General features: G+C 38.6%; 1 protein-coding gene across 5 annotated transcripts in view; it reads left to right on the forward strand.

The window, feature by feature from the left end:
• Positions 1 to 16,867, forward strand: part of NUP98 (nucleoporin 98 and 96 precursor) — a 118,387-nt gene that overhangs the window by 88,772 nt on the left and 12,748 nt on the right. For all 5 annotated transcript variants that reach the window (XM_072794398.1, XM_072794394.1, XM_072794396.1 and 2 more), the window contains exons 26-29: positions 5,337 to 5,494; positions 6,394 to 6,537; positions 8,169 to 8,311; positions 14,209 to 14,430. In XM_072794398.1, coding sequence (XP_072650499.1) covers positions 5,337 to 5,494; positions 6,394 to 6,537; positions 8,169 to 8,311; positions 14,209 to 14,430 — 667 coding nt within the window. The remainder of the gene's footprint in view (positions 1 to 5,336; positions 5,495 to 6,393; positions 6,538 to 8,168; positions 8,312 to 14,208; positions 14,431 to 16,867) is intronic.

A 16,867-nucleotide genomic window follows, 5' to 3' on the forward strand; every position in this document is an offset into this window, starting at 1 on the left:
AATTTTTCAAAGATGGTATCCTACTGTGTGTATCATGTGTTCTTTTCATGTTCTATGATATAAATATTATAGTCAAATGGTTCTTAGTATTTTTTTAATCTACAAATGTACCATGTTACTGAATTCCTTTTTTGACATTTAGGCCCCCCCACCCTCCACTATAAGTAACACTCCAAACCTATTAAACATAGGTATTTTACATTAATTCACTTACTTCATTCAAGTAAATAAATATGTAAATTTAACTTCTGGGTTAAGATATTTACTTTTTTTTTTTTAGGACTTCCCATTATATATTAATGCTTTTTTTAGTTTCCCTTCCACTAATGAGAGGCATTCAGCAAGTACTTAATAATTATCCAGACACAAATCTTGTTAAGAATAAAAAATGACAGGCAGCCCGGGTGGCTCAGCGGTTTAGCGCTGCCTTCAGCCCAGGGTGTGATCCTGGAGACCTGGGATCGAGTCCCGTGTCGGGCTGCCTGCATGGAGCCTGCTTCTCCCTCTACCTGTGTCTCTGACTCTCTGTGTGTCTTTCATGAGTAAATAAATACAATCTTAAAAAATAATAATAATAATAATAAATGGCATAGTCCAGTTTAATCTATGTGTATAATAAGATCCCTCATCAAACATTTTTACTGAAACCTAACTCATCTGAAACCAACTAATTGGAGCCTTGAACTGGATTTATTTTTGGAGGACTTGGCCAGTTTGGATTGTAAGGAACAAATCATAGAAAAAGCTAGAATCAAGAACTTACATACATGACTAGTTGCATTCCACTATCACTACATGTTTAGCTCAATGCCTTTTGTGGTCTTCATATATTTTTGTACTGAAAATTTGTCTTTAGGATTGGCCTTTTTTATAAAGTTATGCTCACCAACACATATATGTACAGCATAAGAGGATCTTAAGGAAGTCTGGTCCTTAGATTTATTTGTTCACAAACTCTTTTTCCTCCTTTTTTTCTTTTCTTTATGGTTAGGCTTTTGGCGAGGCACTACCTTTCACCATATCAAAAACTTTTGCTTCACTACCTCCACTTTTAAAAATTGATAGAACAACTCAATAGAGTATCAAGAATGTAAAATACTTGAATACTGTCAGTGTTACCTGATACCTACCCAACAAGAAGACCTCAAATCAATAACTTAAGCTTCTACCTTAAGAAACTAACAAAATAAGAACTAAACCAAAAGGCAGAAGAGAAGAAACAGTAAAGATTAGAACAGAAATCAATGAAAATGACACCATTAAAAACAGTAATCAGTAACACCAAACATTAGGTCTTTGAAAAGATTAAGGAAGTTTGCAAACCTTTGACTACACTGATAATGGGAAAGACAAATTACCAAAAAATAGAAATGAAAGAACATCACTACTAACCCTACAGAAAAGGAAATATAAGAAATTCTGTGTTAACAAGTTCAACAACTTAGATAAAATTGACAAATTCCTAAGAAAATATAAATTACCAAAACTGACTCAAGAAAAAGTAGATAATCCAAATTGATCTATAACAAGAAATTGAATAATTAAAAATCTTCACTCAGAAAAGCCAAATTCCATATATCTTCACTAGTAAACGCTATTTTTATTTATTTATTTTTAATATTTTTTATTTATTCATGAGAGACAGAGAGAGGCAGCGACTTAGGCAGAGGGAGGAGCAGGCTCCATGCAGGGAGCCTGATGTGGGACTCAATCACGGGACCGCAGGATCACGCCCTGAGCCAAAGTCAGAAGCTCAAAACTGAGCCACCCAGGCGTCCCAGTAAACACTGTTTTTAAAGAAACAATACCAATCCTCTGTAGCTCTTTCAGAAAATAGAGGGAACACTTTCCACCTTGTTCTATGATGGCATTATTACCCTAATATCAAACCAGATGTACAAAAAACCTACAGTTAAAATCATACTTGAAAGTTGAAAGACGGGATCCCTGGGTGGTGCAGGGGTTTGGCGCCTGCCTTTGGCCCAGGGCGCGATCCTGGAGACCCGGGATCGAATCCCACATCGGGCTTCCGGTGCATGGAGCCTGCTTCTTCCTCTGCCTGTGTCTCTGCCTCTCTCTCTTTCTCTCTCTGTGACTATCATAAATAAATAAACGTTTAAAAAAAATTTTTTTTTAAATAAAAAAAATAAGAGAAAGTTGAAAGACTGATTTCACCGTAAGTTGGGGAATACCATCTCTATACAACATTGTAATGGATGTTGTAGACCGTGTAATCAGATAAGGAAAAGAAGCAAAAGTCATACAGATTAAGAAGGAAGAGGTAAAACTGTCTTTTTTCAAAGATGACATGATTCTGTATGTAGATATATCAGCTCCAAGGAATGCACAGAAAAGGCAGTGGGACTAAATAGTTCCACAAGGTCTCAGGATTCAAGATTAGAATATGAAATTCAGTTGTGTTTCTATTTATTATTATTATTTTTTTTTTTAATTTTTTTTATTTATTCATGATAGTCACACAGAGAGAGAGAGAGAGAGGCAGAGGGAGAAGCAGGCTCCATGCACCGGGAGCCCGACGAGGGATCCGATCCCGGGTCTCCAGGATCGCGCCCTGGGCCAAAGGCAGGCACCAAACCGCTGCGCCACCCAGGGATCCCTGTTTCTATTTATTATTAACAGGCAATCCAAAAATGAAATTAGAAAAACAATTGAATTCGCAATAACATCAGAAAGAATAAAATACCTAAAGAATAAATGTAACAAAAATGAGACTTGTACTATAACTATAAAGCAGTGCTGAGGAAATAAAGATCTACATAAATGAAGAAATATATTTTACGTTTGCGGAATACACTTCAGCTACAGAACCATTGTCATTTTTTTTTTATTTAATTTATTTTTTTTTCCATTGTCATTTTTGGCTGGTAATTTTTTGTTGAGGCTGTCTTGGGCATTGCAAGATACCTAACAGCATCCCTGCCCCCTGCCTTTAAAAGTCCTTTACCCTCAGCTGTGACAACCAGAAAATACCTCTTAGACATTGCCAAATGTTCCCTTGGGAACAAAACCACTCAAAATGAGAAGCACTGATGCATTATGAACCTCAGGTTGTTAATTTGTATATTTAGTGCATTTTCTCTCAAAGTCTACAGCAGGCATTTTTGCAGAAATTAATAGGCTGATCATTATTTAGAAATGTAAAAAATAAAAAAAAATGTAAAAAATCTTTAAACAGCTTTGGAAAAGAACAAAGTCATGCAACACAACACCTATCTGATTTCAAAACCTCTATAAGACTGCAGCAGTCAAGACAGTGTGGTACTGGCATAAGAATGAGCATAGAAAAATATGATGGAAATGGGATTTCAAATATAAAATCCTTCCACTTTTATTCAGTTGATTTTTTTGACAAAAGTGCCAAGGTAATTTAAATATGAATAGTCTTTTAGTTGGATATTCATATGCAGATTAGTATATATTCTTACCTGTACCATACATTAAAATTAATTTGAGAGAGTACCCTAGAATGCTATACCATTTGCTCAGTATATGTCCTCATCAATGAGAAAGTCTCTGAAAAGTCAAGGATGCCTAGCAGAAGCAGTTTGGTTGGTTAACTGTGTAATTAAAGCTAAGACAGGCTCTTAATGAATGATTGTATTAAGCTCTGAACTCAGCCATCTCTAGTGACCAAGATATTTATACATCTTGGTCAATAAATCCTCTCTTTTGGGTTCTCTAGATACACTTAAATATCTTTTCTTTTTTCCTTTAGTATTGTCACCTAGAATACCAGCAGCTCATGGTCAAGTGGGCTACAGCACTTACTGCATGAATCATAGTCCAGTCATGCTTTGATTACATATATGCAGAGAGACCACTTGGCCTCACATTTCCAGATGTGTTCCCGATGGCATGATTTCTGTCCTCTAGGCCTCTCTTGTTTGTGAAGGAAACTTTTGTGGCAGGATGGTACTTTATATAGACGTGTAAGCGCTGACCCATATACAAAAACAAAAGGACTTGACTTCTAGGAGGTTTGTTGTAAGGGCTGAAACTAAACATTTTTCTCTTAATGTACAGCTTAACTGGAAGTTTCATTAACTGGAATTTCTATCCCCTCACTTTCTGGTTAATGAGAATCTATTTATTTGTTTATTTAAAAGATTTTATTTATTTATTCATGAGAAGCACAGAGAGTTGTGGAGACGTAGGCAGAGGGAGAAGCAGGCTCCCTGCGGGGACCCTGATGCAAGACTTGATCTGGGGACCCGGGATCACACCCTGAGCCAAAGGCAGATGCTGAACCACTGAGCCATCCACGTGCCCCAAGAATCTTTTTATTGCTTCAGCCTTTGTAATTAAAAATTTGTAGTAAAAGATTATTGGACCTGGGAGAGTGAAAGAGTCAGTGATTCTCTTTATACTGCACACATAGACTTTTCCTCTAGATTTCAGTTTGCCATTTCTCAGTACCATATAGTTGGATATGTTTTCTTTTTGTTTTGTTTTGTTTTTTTTTTTTTTTAAGATTTTATTTATTCATAGAGACAGAGAGAGAGAGAGGCAGAGACACAGGCAGAGGGAGAAACGGGTTCCACACAGGGAGCCCGACGTGGGACTCGATCCTGGGTCTCCAGGATCACACCCAGGCTGAAGGCAGGATCCCACCCAGGCTGAAGGCGGCGCTAAACTGCTGCGCCACTGGGGCTGCCCTTTTTCTTTCTTTTTTTTTTTTTTTTAAGGCAAAAATTCTCATCTGTTCGTACTTTTCATGTTTTATACATCAGGAATGCCTGGGTTTCTCAGTAATTTTAGGGAGCAAACAGATTTTTTTCTGGTAATTCAAGAGGATGACTGAGCAGAAGTTCACACAAGGAAAACCTTCTTGAAAAAGATCATGCCCTTCAAAAGGTCCACTTGCTGAAAGTCCAGTAACTGGTATACTGTCCTTCAGCTGAGATCCAATTCCTCTGGCATTCATCTTCACTTGCGCTGTGAATAGCTTTTTCTAATTGGGCAGGTTTTCAGTTATGTCATCTCAGCTTTCACCATATAAACCTTTGAATCAGATAATACTTTGCTCCATTTTACAGATGACGTACTTTATCTAGAGTCGCAGAAGTAACAGATCTATCATTGAACTCTGTATACTATACAGTCTATATGTAATTTAGGTTAATCTACTTTGAATATTTTCTACCCAAGCAGAAAATGGTAAGCTCTCCATCAGTATTTTGGCACTACTGCAGAAAGTAGTCACAGTGTAAGGTTCTTCCTCCTGAGGACTAGAAGAAAGAAGATAATTCCCCCAGGTATTTCCCCAAGTCTGTTAGTCCTCAGTGATCACCAGAGAACTTCTGTTTCTCTTGTAGGTGATCATCGTCTTGCCCTTCTTTTATCCCAGTTGGTGGGTAGCCAGTCAATCCGGGAGCTGCTTACCATGCAGCTGGTGGACTGGCAACAGCTCCAAGCTAACTGTTTCATCCAGGATGAGAGACTGCGGATCTTTGCGTTGTTGGCTGGAAAACCGGTACTTTCTTCTTTTCCCATAAACTTGCATAAAGTTTTCTTATAAATTCAAGATGGCTTGAGGTTAAGGGAAAGTGCTATCTTTTTAAATGGTATACCGTGACACATAACTAACTAACTTGTTTTTAAGTTTTAGTGGAAGTGTTTTCAAATTACAAAGATATAACATGTACATTCTAAAAAAAAGAACTGGTTACATAGAAATAAAACATTAAAATTCACTATGTCCCTTACCATAGTGGTAATTTGTAGTTTCTTTCCAGACATTTTTAAGTCTATATCAACATATATGTGTGCATATTTATACATGTGTGTATATTGCAATAAAATCAGTTATACATAGAAGTTCTGCAAGTTAACTGACTATTTATGGACATTTTTTCATGTCATGTAGCATCATTCTTTTTAATAGCCACTTCTGTTCATTTTATGGGTAATATACCATAATTATCATAAGCAGGCTTTCTTTTGCTGCCTACATGATTGACTTCTCGATGTTACTTTCCAAAAATGAAATAGCTGGTCAGAATTTATGCATAAATTTAAAGTTTTATAAGATGGCAACTCTGGCCAGTAAAAAAACCTCCTCTTCACTCTGTGGTTCTCGTCTCTTCTCAGAGCACCAGTTGTCCAAATACACCCTCTCACCTGCCACTAAGGAACTGTGTATTTTATGTTTGGATTGTTAACACTGCCAACCTAGTTCATGCAAAATGTTAACAGGAGCACCTGGCTGGCTCAGTAGAGCATACAACTCTTGATCTTGGGATCATGAGTTTGAACCCCATGTTGGGTTTAAAAAAAAAATGTTACTTGAATAATAAGTGAGTAACTTGCAGATTTGGGCAGTAACAAGGTAATGTGTAACACATAGCTTGATGATGATTTTATCTTTTCCAGGTATGGCAGCTCACAGAGCACAGACAGATCAATGTGTGCTCATTTTTGGATTGGAAACGTGCCTTGGCTGTCCATCTTTGGTATTTGCTTCCACCAACAGCCTCCATTTCCAGGGCACTCAGCATGTATGAAGAAGCATTTCAGGTATCTTTGTCCAGTAGAGCCAACCAATAGTCATGGGGGAAGTCCTGTTTTTGCCAGAAAAGTACTGCAGAGAAAAAACCATCCAAGTCACACTTCATAATACTTTTTCCTAACTGCTTTTTTTGAAAGTACCATAAAATTGAAATGGACCCTGGAGTGGTGTCTGGGTGGCTCAGTTGGTTAGGTGTCTGCCTTCGGCTCAAGTCATGATCTCAGGATCCTGGGATCAAGCCTCACATCAGGCTCTCCGCTCAGTGGGGAGTCTACTCCATTTTCCTCGCCCTCTGTGCTTGCGCGCTCTCTCTCTCTCTCTCTCTCTCAAACAAACGAACAAATAAATAAATAAATAATATTTTTTAAAAAATGAACCCAGGAAATCTGATGGGAAACTTTCCTTTTCTCCTGCCTCTGGATAGGGCTACTCTTAAAATTGTCTAAGTGACTGCTTCTATTTCATTTAATATGACGTTTCCACAGTTGACTTTCCTGAAGCTGTTTTCCTGCCCCCAAATGAGAGGAATTTTCTTTATTCCTAGTGCTGTCTTATTCCTTTGGGAATTCCTTGAGATAATAGCCCAACCTCAAGATTGGTATAGCCCGGGATCCCTGGGTGGCGCAGCGGTTTGGCGCCTGCCTTTGGCCCAGGGCGTGATCCTGGAGACCCGGGATCGAGTCCCACATCGGGCTCCCAGTGCATGGAGCCTACTTCTCCCTCTGCCTATGTCTTGCCTCTCTTTCTCTCTCTCTTTGTGTGACTATCATAAATTAAAAAAAAGATTGGTATAGCCCCAAATTAGCAGGCTTGAAAAAGTTACCTCTAAATATCACATTTCATATGCCTTGACAGTGTTGAGGTTTAAGTATTATTAATGTGAGGGGTGTCTGAGTGGCCAAGTTAGTTGAGCATCCAAGTCTTGTTTTCAGCTCAGGTCATGTTCTCAGGGTTATAAGATTGAGCCCCGCATTGGACTCTGTGCTCAATAGGAAGTCTACTTGAGATTTGCTCTCCTCTCCCTCCACTTCTCTGCTCCCCCCTCCCTCATGCTCTCTCTCTAAAATAAGCAAAATCTTTTAAAAATATAATTAATATGGGTTTTTTAAATATATTTTTTTCTTTAGAGATAGAGTGCAAGGAGTAGGGGGAGGGACAGAGGGAGGTGGAGAATCCCAAGCAGACTCCACAGCAGCCCAGAGCCTAACGCAGGCCTCAGTTCCACAACTCTGAAACCATGACCTGACCTGAAACCCAGAGTCAAACACTTAACTAGCTGAGCCACTGAGGTACCACTATTAGTGTTTTCAAAGCCATCATTTCTTCAGTTCTTTTCTTCCTGTCAATAGTTACTGTCTCTGATATCATTTGTCAGGAGAAAGAGAACACTAAAGAAACTGAGTGTAGTAAGAATTATGACAAGAGAGATATGAGGATTGATGACAGCTATCCAAAATCTTTGATAGTCCCTTGAAGACAGGTAGGCCATGTCATCTTTTAAAATAAGCTGAAGATCTTGACACATTCCATTAGGGTGTCATCATTCTTAATACATGTGCCTAAGTAATTGATACATGATCACATCTAGTGAAATACACTCACGACTGATGTATTGTTTTATCAAATTCTTCCCCTCAAGAGTTCCTCTGAAGCTGACAGATATGCCTGCTCCCCACTTCCTTCATACCTGGAGGGCTCTGGCTATGTGATAGAGGAGGAGCAAAATTCACAGAGACCACTTCAAGATGTCTGCTTTCACCTTCTAAAACTCTATAGTGACAGGTAAGTCAGAGCCATGCATGATAGTCATTTGAGAGCTTAATCAGCCCTAGGGAGTCCTTTCCTGAGTTTTTTCCCTTTAATGTGAGGCCAGATTGCCAAAAGTTTGTATAAATTAAAGTATAATTTATAGTAGTTGAATGCGAAGAATATTGGAATTAGAGTTAGAAATCTAAGAATTGATCGATTTTAATTAAGATACAATTTATAAATAATGAAGTGTGCATTTCATTATAATGTAACTGTCATGATCAAGATAACAATTATATTACCCCCCAAAAGTTCCCTCATTCCCTTTTGCAATCAGTCCCCACCCCAAGACAACTAAGTTTTTTTTACTATAGAATAATTTTGCTCTTCTAGATTTTTACATAATTAGGATCATTCTGTTAACTTTTGCGCCTGGCTTGTTTTACTCACATAATGATTTTAAGGTTTATCCATATTAATATGTGTATTAACAGAAGGATTTTTATTGCATAATTTATTCATTTGTTGATGGATAGTTTTTCTTGATTTGGGTTGTTATGAATAAATGTGTCCTGATCATTTATATCCAAAGTATTCATATTGTATTACATTCCCACCTAGATCTCTAGGTGTTCCATATCCTCTTCAAAATTTGGTATTGTCATTTTTTTTTTAATTTTTAAATTTTTAAATTTTAATTTGTCATTTTTTAAAATTTTGCCATTTTAATGAGCATATAGTGGCATCTTATTATATTCAGTTATTTAAAACAATTTCAGCAGAACTCTTGCATATATCAGAAACTGAGGGATTTTTTTCAGTCATAACTAATTCCTATTTCAGTTCTTTAAATACTTTTTAAGTATTAAATATGTAGCTGTGTTAAAGGATAATACACTTTTTTGTTTGTTTTTAAGATTTTATTTATTAGAAAGCATGAGGTGGGGAGAAGCAAAGGGAGAGGGACAAGCAGACTCCCTGCTAAACAGGGAGCCCTGTATGAGGCTCCATCCTAGGACCCTGAGATCATAACTTGAGCTGAAGTCAGGTGCTGAACCGAGTGAGCCACCCAGGTGCTCCCAGATAGTATAGTTTTATATTGTGGAAACATATAAATAACTAAAGTTATTTATTTATTTATTTTTAAAGATTTTATTTATTTATTTATGACAGAGAGAGAGGCAGTGGGAGAAGCCGGCTCCGTGCAGGGAGCCCAACATGGGACTCAATCCTGGGTCTCCAGGATCACACCCCGGGCTGTGGCGCTAAACCGCTGGGCCACTGTGGCTGCCCTAAAGTAGTGCTTTAATTTGCATTTCCTGGGTGCCTGGGTGGCTCAGTGGTTGAGCTTCCACCTTTGGCTCAGGGTGTGATCCCAGGGTCCCACTTTGGGCTTTCCACAGGGAGCCTGCTTCTCCCCTCTGCCTATATCTCTGCCTATTTCTCTACCTCTCTTTCTGTCTCTCATGAATAAGTAAATAAAATCTTTAAAAAAATTTTTTTTTTGCATTTCCCTAATGTCTGATGATGTTGAGGCATTTTTTTCACATGCTTATTTACCATCATCTATATATCTTCCTTGTGAAAGTATAATTCACATTTTTTTTGCCCATTTTTTAATAGAGTTGTCTTGTGTTTCAATATCTCTTTATATATTCTGGATATTACTCCTTTATTATAAATGTGTTTTTGCAATTATACTTGTATAAGGGCTTGTTTTTTCATTTTCTTAAAAAAGAAAATGAAGAGAAGTTTAAACTGTAAATTTATTTTCCTGAAGTCACCAAATTTATTGGCATAAAATTATTCATAACATTTTCCTTATTATCTTTTTTAAATGTCTGTATGTATGATCTGTAACTGTATCTCTCTTTTTTTTTTTTTTAATTTTTTTTTTTTTTTTATTTATGATAGTCACACAGAGAGAAAGAGAGAGAGGCAGAGACACAGGCAGAGGGAGAAGCAGGCTCCCTGCACCAGGAGCCCGATGTGGGATTCGATCCCGGGTCTCCAGGATCGCGCCCTGGGCCAAAGGCAGGCGCCAAACCGCTGCGCCACCCAGGGATCCCTGTATCTCTCTCTTGATATTGTTAATATGTTTCCTTTCTCTCTTTTTTTTTTTTTTTTCCTTGATTAGTCTGGTCTACCTCCAGTTTTTGGTTTTATTGCTTACCTCTACTATCTGTCTAGTTCAAAATAGATCAGAAATCTAAATTTCAAACTTAAACCATAAAGCAAACAGAAGAAACCAAACCAGAAAGTCTTTGCAACTGTAAGTTAGGCAAACATTTTTTTGACACCAAATAAATAATTTGTAGAAGAAAAAATTGGTGAACTAGACCAAAAAAATTAGAAGCTGCTAGTCATTGAAAAACTGTTAGGAGAATGAAAAGACAAGCCACAGATTAGGGGAATATATTTGTAATTTGTGGAACTGATAAAGAACTTGTATCAAAACATATAAAGAACTTTTTTCTTTTTCTTTTTAATTTTTTTTTAATTTTTATTGATTTATGATAGTCACAGAGAGAGAGAGAGAGAGAGAGAGACAGAGAGACAGAGAGGCAGAGACACAGGCAGAGGGAGAAGCAGGCTCCATGCACCGGGAGCCCGATGTGGGATTCAATCCCGGGTCTCCAGGATTGCACCCTGGGCCAAAGGCAGGCGCCAAACCGTTGCGCCACCTAGGGATCCCACTTTTTTTTCTTTTTTAAGATTTTATTTATTTGAGAGAGCGAGCATGCACAAGTGGGTGGGGTGGGAGAAGAACAAGCAGACTTCATGCTAAATGTGGAGCTTGGAGGCTGACATGGGGCTCAATCTCTCGACCCTGAAGTCATAAACTAAGCTGAAATGAAGAGTCAGACACCTGACTGAGCCACCCAGGCATCCCCAGAACATATAAATAACTCTTAATACTCAATAATAAAAAAAAAAAAAAACCCAATTTTATTATTTTTTTTACAACCCAATTTTTAAATGGGAAAAATACTTATATAGTTGCTTTACCAAAGAAGACTTAGATGTCAATCACAAGAGAAAGTGTTCAGCATCAATAGGCAAAAGGAAAATGCAAATTAAAACCATCATGCGATACCACCTATTAGAACGCCTAGATATTAAAAAGCCCTAGGGGCACCTGCGTGGCTCAGTCAGGTAAGCCTCTGACTCTTGATCTCAGCTCAGGTGTTGATCTCAAAGTCTTGAGTGCAAGCTCCTCCCAGCGTGGAGCTTACTTTAAAAAACCTAAAATAAAAAGACCTATACCAAGTGTTGTCATAGATGTGGAACAACTGGAATTCTCATACAGTGCTGGTGAAAAAATGTAAAATGTTATTTTTTTAAAATTTTTATTTATTTATTTATGATAGTCACATAGAGAGAGAGAGAGAGAGGCAGAGACACAGGCAGAGGGAGAAGCAGGCTCCATGCACCGGGAGCCTGACGTGGGATTCGATCCCGGGTCTCCAGGATCGCGCCCTGGGCCAAAGGCAGGCGCCAAACTGCTGCGCCACCCAGGGATCCCTGTAAAATGTTATTGGCACTCTGATAAACAATTTGGCAGCTTAGAATGTTAGCCATACACCTGCATGCATATGATCCAGCTATGCCCTCTAAGGTATTTACCCAAAAGGAATGAAAACATGTCTGTGTACAAATGTTTGTAACAGCTTTGTTTGTAATGGTCCAAAAGTGGGAATCAAGCCAAATTCCCATCACTATGTAAATGGCTAAACAAACTGTGGTATATCTGTGTAGTGGAATACTACTCAGCAATAAAAGAGAATGAACTATTGATATACAAGATAACATAGTGAATCACAAGATAATTTTATTTGGTTTTGAAAGAAGACAAAAAAGTACCAGAAACATACCTACTATATGATTCCAATCTACATAAAATTCTGGAAAATGCAAACTGATGAATCACAGAAAGCAGATCAGTGGTTGCCTGGGAAGGGTGGGTGCAAGGAGGGCAGGAAGAGAAGGCTCACAGAGAGACATAAAGAAACTTTTGAAGGTGATGAGTATGTTTGTTATCTTCACCTTGGTTGGTAATTTCAGTTTTGTACATATGTTAAAGCTTAATGAAAACTTAATGAAAAAACTGTACATTCTAAATATGTTTTGTTTACTGTATGTCAGTTTTTTTAATGTCAAAAAAGAAGAAAAAGAAAGTATCTCAAGGTACTAGAAATAGAGAAACTGGAGCCAGGAGATAGTAAAAACCTTGTTCTCAAGAAAGGTAGAATTGCTATGACTAAAACCTTACATAGGGGGATCCCTGGGTGGCTCAGCAGTTTGGCGCCTGCCTTTGGCCCAGAGCGCGATCCTGGAGTCCTGGGATCGAGTCCTGTGATGGGCTCCCGGCATGGAACCTGCTTCTCCCTCTGCCTGTGTCTCTGCCTCTCTCTGTCTCTCTATCATGAATAAATAAATAAAAATCGGTATTTATTTTTTAATACAAATCTTTAAAAAAAGTTTTTTTAAATAAAACTTTACGTAAAATCCACACTCTGTCCCAATCACATAGTCTAGAATTTTCACTTCCAACATAATGGCTGCTATTCACATATGACTCTTTTAGTAAACTTTAAAATTTAGTTACTCATTCACAATAGCCACATTTCAAGTGTCTAATAGCCACATGTAGCTATTGGCTGTCATTGGTCAGGGCAGATTATAGTTCATTTCCATCATCCCACAAAAGTTCAATTTGGCAACACTGATCATGAAAACTTTTGTTCTTTACTTAGGGAAGTGTTAGGAAGTTATAAAAAGTCTGGGATCTTAGGTGAAAAGAAAAAGTTATTGATTGGTAATCTAAGCCCTAAAATTTGCAGGTGTGAGATCTGAGTTTATATTAATTACGATCTGGGAATTACAAGCTAAGAACTTTACACAGAAACTGATCCAGGACCATTAAAATCTTTGGGCTCCCAGTAGAAGAAAGACCAAAAGTCTGGATAGGGACACTTTAAAAATTCAGGGTACCTGAATTTCCTTATATAAAGAAAACCCCACTGGAGACAAAATCAGAGATAGAAATTACAAGCCTTAGAAGGAAATAACGAGGACAGACCAGGTGGCTCAGCAGTTTAGTGCCGCCTTCAGCCCAGGGCGTGATCCTGGAGACCCAGAATCGAGTCCCATGTTGGGCTCCCTGAATGGAGCCTGCTTCTCCCTCTGCCTGTGTCTCTGCCTCTCTCTCTCTCTCTCTCTCTTTCTCTGTCTCTCATGAATAAATAAATAAAATCTTAAAAAAAAAAAAAGAAGGAAATAACCATTGTGAAGAATAGTTAGCTGCTTAAACAAAGAGGAAAATTAGCCATTTCATATAATACAACAGTATGAAAGATTGTAAGATACCTATGTGTTTTAAATGATTAAGAAAAGTATCGGTGTACCTGGGTGGCTCACTCGGTTAACCATCCATCTTCAGCTCAGGTCATGATCTCAGGGTCCAGGGATCAAGACCTGTATCAGACTTCCGTGCTCAGCAGGAAGTCTGCTTCTCCCTCCCCACTGCCCCCCCCCCCACTCATGCATTCTTTCGCTCTCTTTCTCTCTCTCTCTCAAATAAATAACATCTTAAAAATACACAAATGGTTAAAAATGAAGACTTAAGAGTTGTGAAGACTCCATGTACCGGGATGGTAAATATCTAAGCCAAACAAATACCAGCAAGCCTGTCCAATCACACAACCACAAAAGAGGAGGTGCCTTCATTTTTAGTAGGATCTGTAATCTTGCTGAACCTACAAGTAGATTGATACAGTACAGTCTCAGAGGGAGATCATCTAGTAATGCTTCTGTTGTCATATGCTTGCCTTTATTATCTTCTAAACCATAGCCAGAATAGTTGACCTGTTCAGTGCAGGTGGTCTGCTTCCTTGATATGATAACTCTCAGCACATTTTCCTTTGCAGACATTATGATCTCAACCAGCTGCTGGAGCCTCGAAGTGTAACAGCAGATCCTTTGGACTACCGCCTAAGCTGGCACTTGTGGGAGGTGCTGCGGGCTCTTAATTATACTCATCTCTCAGAACAATGTGAGGGTGTACTACAGACCAGTTATGCTGGCCAACTGGAAAGTGAGGGGCTCTGGGAGTGGGCCGTCTTTGTCCTCCTACACATTGACAACTCAAGGTGAGTAAGAATGTATGAACCCACTATACATCTAGTGCTACCAGGCAATGCCAGTCGCATCAGTCTCCTAGCATTTAATTCAGCAAGTAAGCATCTAGAGTGTATTCTGGGTTCAGCCTTGTGATAAACCTCAAGAGAGTTCAGCCTGCAGTTATCTCTATATTCATGTGAACAAGTTAGAAGTGAGACTGCCTTGAGATAAGTGCAAATTCTGTTTATCATAAGATCTCTCAGTAGTCGGAGAAGTGAGAAGAGATCTCTGGGAACTGCAGTAATCAGGGAAAACCTTAGACAGGAACAGGAATAATTACAGGAAAGGGAAGAACATGTCCACATAGGGCTACTCCATTAACTTAGACACAGATTCATTGGAATGTGGCATGCTTAGGAATTATGCAGAAATAATGCTGCTGAGCTGCCTCAGAGGATCTGTTGAGTGATGAAATGAGTTGGCAGGGAGGGCCCCTGCTTCTTCTGTCTGCTGGCTTTCTCCCTCTCTGGCCTTCCCTTGTCATCCACCCACACCTACCTTTCAACTTTAGTAGTATCATATTTATAAGTATATCCTTGCTTACTTGCCTAATGTTTTCCTAAAAGAACCTTATCTCCATGGTATGACTGGGATAAAGTTAGAAACTTTTCCATTTTGTTAATGATAGTAGCATGGCATTACACTAATAACAAAAATGTTTATATAGTACTTTGTCATATAGTACTTTTAAATGTATTTATACTCTGTTGTAAATACTTTACATATATCAACTCAGTTAATGCTCATAAGGAATCTATAAGCACTCTTATAATCACTATTTTACAGATGGGCAGCCTGCAACCCAGAGAGATTAAGTAATTTTTGCTCAAGGTCACATAGCTAGTAAATGCCAAAGTCTTCCAACTCAAGACACCCAGAGTCTGTGCTCTTAATCAGTATACTCCATTCGTTGTCATATTATATAGTCTGGAAAGGAGTTGAGTTTTACAGATGGATCTTAATTCTAGATCCATCATATACTTGCTTATCTGTAAAATCATAATATTAATCTCTGCCTAGTCAAAGGCTGGTTGTGGGATTAAAGGAGGAAAAGTAGGAGTGCCTGACTGGCTTAGTTGGTGGAGTGTGTGATTCTTGATGTTGGAGTCATAAGTACAAGCCCCATATTGGGTATTGAGATTACTTAATAAAAAACAAGTTTTAAGGGGCTCCTGGGTGGCTCAGTAACTGGTTAAGCATCTGACTCTTGGTTCCAGCCCTGGTCATGATCTCAGGATCATGAGATGAAGCCCTATGTGGGGCTCCATCCTCAGGACAGAATCTACTTGAGATTCTTTCCCTCTCCTTCTTCTTCCCCCTCTATCTCTCTCCCAGCTCTCCTCTCTCAAATAAATAAATAAAATATTTTAAAAAAATGTTTTTCTTTTAAAGGGAATGAAAATATAAAGCATCTAGCACAGTCTTCTCTTTAAGAAATTTCTCCTCAAAAAAAAAAAAATTTCTCCTCCCTTACCAGGAAGAAAAAGGCCTTCATACTTTCCTTTGAATTTATTTAAACAAATTAATAGGAATATCACATGGTAAAAGACTGGCTAAAAGAATAACTGATGGGGATCCCTGGGTGGCTTAGTGGTTTGGCACCTGCCTTTGGCCCAGGGTGTGATCCTGGAGTTCCGGGATCGAGTCCTGCGTAGGGCTCCCTGTGTGGAGACTGCTTCATCCTCTGCCTGTGTCTCTGCCTCTCTCTCTCTCTCTCTCTCTCTCTCTTTTTCTCATGAGTAAATGAATAAAATCCTTAAAAAAAAAAAATAATGGTGTTTCAGAGTAGGATCTAGGGAGGCAAATCCTATTTCCTGATGAAGGATTTTTTTAAATGAATTTTTCAATTTAGTGTATGTTTGTCATCTCTATACTCAACATGGGGCTCAAACTCAGGACTCTGAGATGAAGAGTTGGCGTGCCCTTCTTACTGACCCAGCTAGGCACCCCTTGATAAAGAATCTTAGAAATGAAGAAGTTGAGAATGGATTCAATGGAAAGCCTTGAAAAGGTCCTTGAAAAAAATGTTCAGAAAAGATTCTAAGATGAGACTAGTTTTGATTTGATATTTAAATCTGGTCCTTTGGGGGGTACCTGGGTGGCTCAGTTGGTTAAGCATCTGCCTTCAACTCGGGTCATGATCCCAGAGTTCTGGGAACATGATCCCAGGGTCCTGGGATTGAACCTCACATCCGGCTTCCTGCTCAGCAAGGAGCCTGCTTCTCCCTCTCTGTCTGCTGATCCCCCTGCTTGTCCTGTCTCATGCTTTCTCTCTCACTCTCTCTAAAATAAATAAAATCTTTAAAATAAAAAAATCTGGTCCTTTGTGGCACCTGGGTGGCTCAGTTCATTGAACATCTGTCTGATTCTTGATTTCAGCTCAGGTCATGATCCTCAGCGCTGTGG

This window comes from Canis lupus, chromosome 23, assembly GCF_048164855.1.
Source record: "Canis lupus baileyi chromosome 23, mCanLup2.hap1, whole genome shotgun sequence".
Taxonomy (NCBI): Eukaryota; Metazoa; Chordata; class Mammalia; order Carnivora; family Canidae; genus Canis; species Canis lupus.